Source organism: Arachis ipaensis, chromosome B04 (genome assembly GCF_000816755.2).
Source record: "Arachis ipaensis cultivar K30076 chromosome B04, Araip1.1, whole genome shotgun sequence".
Taxonomy (NCBI): Eukaryota; Viridiplantae; Streptophyta; class Magnoliopsida; order Fabales; family Fabaceae; genus Arachis; species Arachis ipaensis.
The window spans coordinates 129,899,361-129,901,889 of NC_029788.2; the positions used below are offsets into that span (position 1 = coordinate 129,899,361).

Below are 2,529 nucleotides of genomic sequence, written 5' to 3' on the forward strand. Positions count from 1 at the left end.
TCCTTAATTTATTTCAAATTCAATTAATCAAAACTGCTTTTAATTATTTTTAATAAAATAATTTTTAAAATTAAAACTGTAAATAAATATATGATTTGAGATTTTTTTAAAATTGGACTTTTTAAAAATCTTGAGTCTTATATTTTTTACTTTTTTTTTGTTACCAAACATTTTCAGTATATTATTTATCTACTTAGCATTTTTTGTTTTGTGACACTTATTAATGATCATCTCAACGTTAATTATTCTTAAGGATAAACTAAGGATAAACCTCAATAAGAGAATACATTCCGGTTAAAGGAAATATTTTATAATCTTGAAAGCCTGCTTCCAAAAAAAGCCTCTTGAACTCCTCTTCACTTCTCTCCTTTCCATTCAAAGTTGTCATGGCAATATCCATTCTGAGCTTCATTTGAGTAAGTCCAAATTCATCTTGTTTTTCATTTATCACAAGATCTATGACAATTGCTTTTCCTCCTTTAGTATTATTTGAAATTGCATCTTTGCATTTCTTCAATATCTTTACACAATGTTCATCATCCCAATCGTGTAGAATCCACTAAATAAAAAACAAAACAAAAAGGTTAGGAATTGTATCATACCATTTTCTTCACCTTTAATTTTAATGTCTCTTGCCCATAAATAATTCTACCAACAAATAATATAAATCCTAAATTCTTCCTCTTTAATATTAGCCAATTTTTTTTAATTTTAAATTATAAAATTTAAATTTTAAATTTTAAATTCTAAATCCTAAATAATTCAAAAAATGAAAATAAAAAAATATGACAAAAAATTAATTAATATTAATTAATTAAAAATTAATTTTATATAGTATTCTATTTAAAAACAAATAAGTACTACTTTAAAAAAACGAATATATATGAACAATTTGTCAACAACAATTTTCGTATGTAAGTAAAATCGATCCACCAACGATCGTTAATATAAAAGTTTTTCCTTTACTTTTGAAGCGTTGATGATTGATTGTTATGATTTTGAGTTTTACACCAAAAGAAAATTGAGGAGAAGAAGTATTACAAAATAATTTTACTTATATTTTTCTAACACATGAAAAAATATATTATTTAACAAGCTAGTAATGTTATTAATATCTACGTCATTCATTCGGTTAGTTATTAGTGTCAAATTTAACGATAGGACAACATTAAATCTGTTTAAAACTTTTTGAGACAAAAATAGAATGTTTAAAATTAGAAACTAAATTAGAATTTAGTTGGAACAAAAATAATATTTTAAGCTATAATTTACTTATACATACCTTAAGTAGAACAGCATCAGCCTCAGGTATAAAATTGAACATGTCTCCACCAATAAAGCTTAAATTGTTGCTGCTGGTTCCTGAAAAATTCTCCACAACATGTGGAAGGTCAAACACTATGCACTTCAATTTGGGAAACATGTCACTAATAATCTTAGATATGGTTCCATTTCCACCACCAACATCTACAATAGATTCCAACCCTTCAAAAACAGCACTATGATCTTTCAATGCCAACTTCACCATTTGAGAGTCACTAGCCATTGACTCATTAAAGGAAGTCAAAATTGAAGGGTTTTTGCTAAGAAAGTCCCAAAGATTTGTTCCAAGGGAAATTTCAGATAAACTAAGATTTTCTTCTAAAGTCCATTTTCCTAATAAGTTAAAAGAACTTGACATAAGTGGATTAAGACCACACTTAGCCATTGGAGTTAAACAATATTCAGTGCCTTTAACAAGAAGCTCAGAAGCAATAGTGAGAGCATATGCTTCTTTTTCTTCTTTGTTTTCATCGTCATCATCATGGATTGTTACAATATCAAAGAATCCATTGTGACTTAGGTGGCGCATAAGACGTTCCACACCACTAATTTTGGATGGTGGAACTTGTAAAATTGATATCAATTCATGAAGGGTGATGGGTTTTTCATGGTTGTAGATTATGGTTGGTATTTCTAACTCAATGCACCATTTAAGGCACATAGAATCTAAGTGAGCAAATATATGTTTGTACACATGAACTTGCCCTTCAAAAATCTCATTTGCTTTGCGACCACTTAGTAAATCCATTTTTTCTACCATGTTTTTCATGTAGGTGTTTGCATTGAAACAATAGTTTCACGCATTATATATGCACATTAGGGGAAACTATAAGGTTGAATCACATTCAATTATTGTTGACCATCAATAATCATTCCTTGACCAATATCATATTCAATGATTCTTGACCAATAATCCAAGTTAAGTAATGTAAAAGTATAGGTTTTTTTTTTTTTAATTTATCTAACCAATTAATATTATTGACCAATAATAATAATTTTTTTTTCTTGGTCATGGGTAAAAAGGGATATACATTCAATAATACCTTTTTTGTGTTACCTTATTTATATCATCAGCAATAATGTTTCTATTTTTATGTTTATTTTTTTCAAATTATGAAATTTTACTTTATATTGAATCATGCACTTATGACAATCTCATTATATAAGTTATGTTTGCATATATATAATTTAGTTTGTTATGTTATT

At 26.9% G+C, this 2,529-nt stretch overlaps 1 protein-coding gene across 1 annotated transcript; it reads right to left on the reverse strand.

The window, feature by feature from the left end:
• Positions 210 to 2,185, reverse strand: LOC107638166 (isoflavone-7-O-methyltransferase 6-like). The gene is made up of 2 exons (XM_016341334.2): positions 1,283 to 2,185; positions 210 to 559 (listed from the first exon to the last, which is right to left on the reverse strand). Exons 1-2 carry the CDS (start codon positions 2,090 to 2,092, stop codon positions 260 to 262), a joined length of 1,110 nt encoding a protein of 369 aa, XP_016196820.2. The 5' UTR covers positions 2,093 to 2,185; the 3' UTR covers positions 210 to 259.

Coding starts and splice junctions, on each gene's coding strand:
- LOC107638166 (XM_016341334.2), bottom strand. CDS start 2,092: ATGAAAAACATGGTAGAAAAAATGGATTTACTAAGTGGTCGCAAAGCA. Junction 560..1,282: donor CTGATGCTGTTCTACTTAAG/GTATGTATAAGT, acceptor TTTTTTATTTAG/TGGATTCTACACGATTGGGA.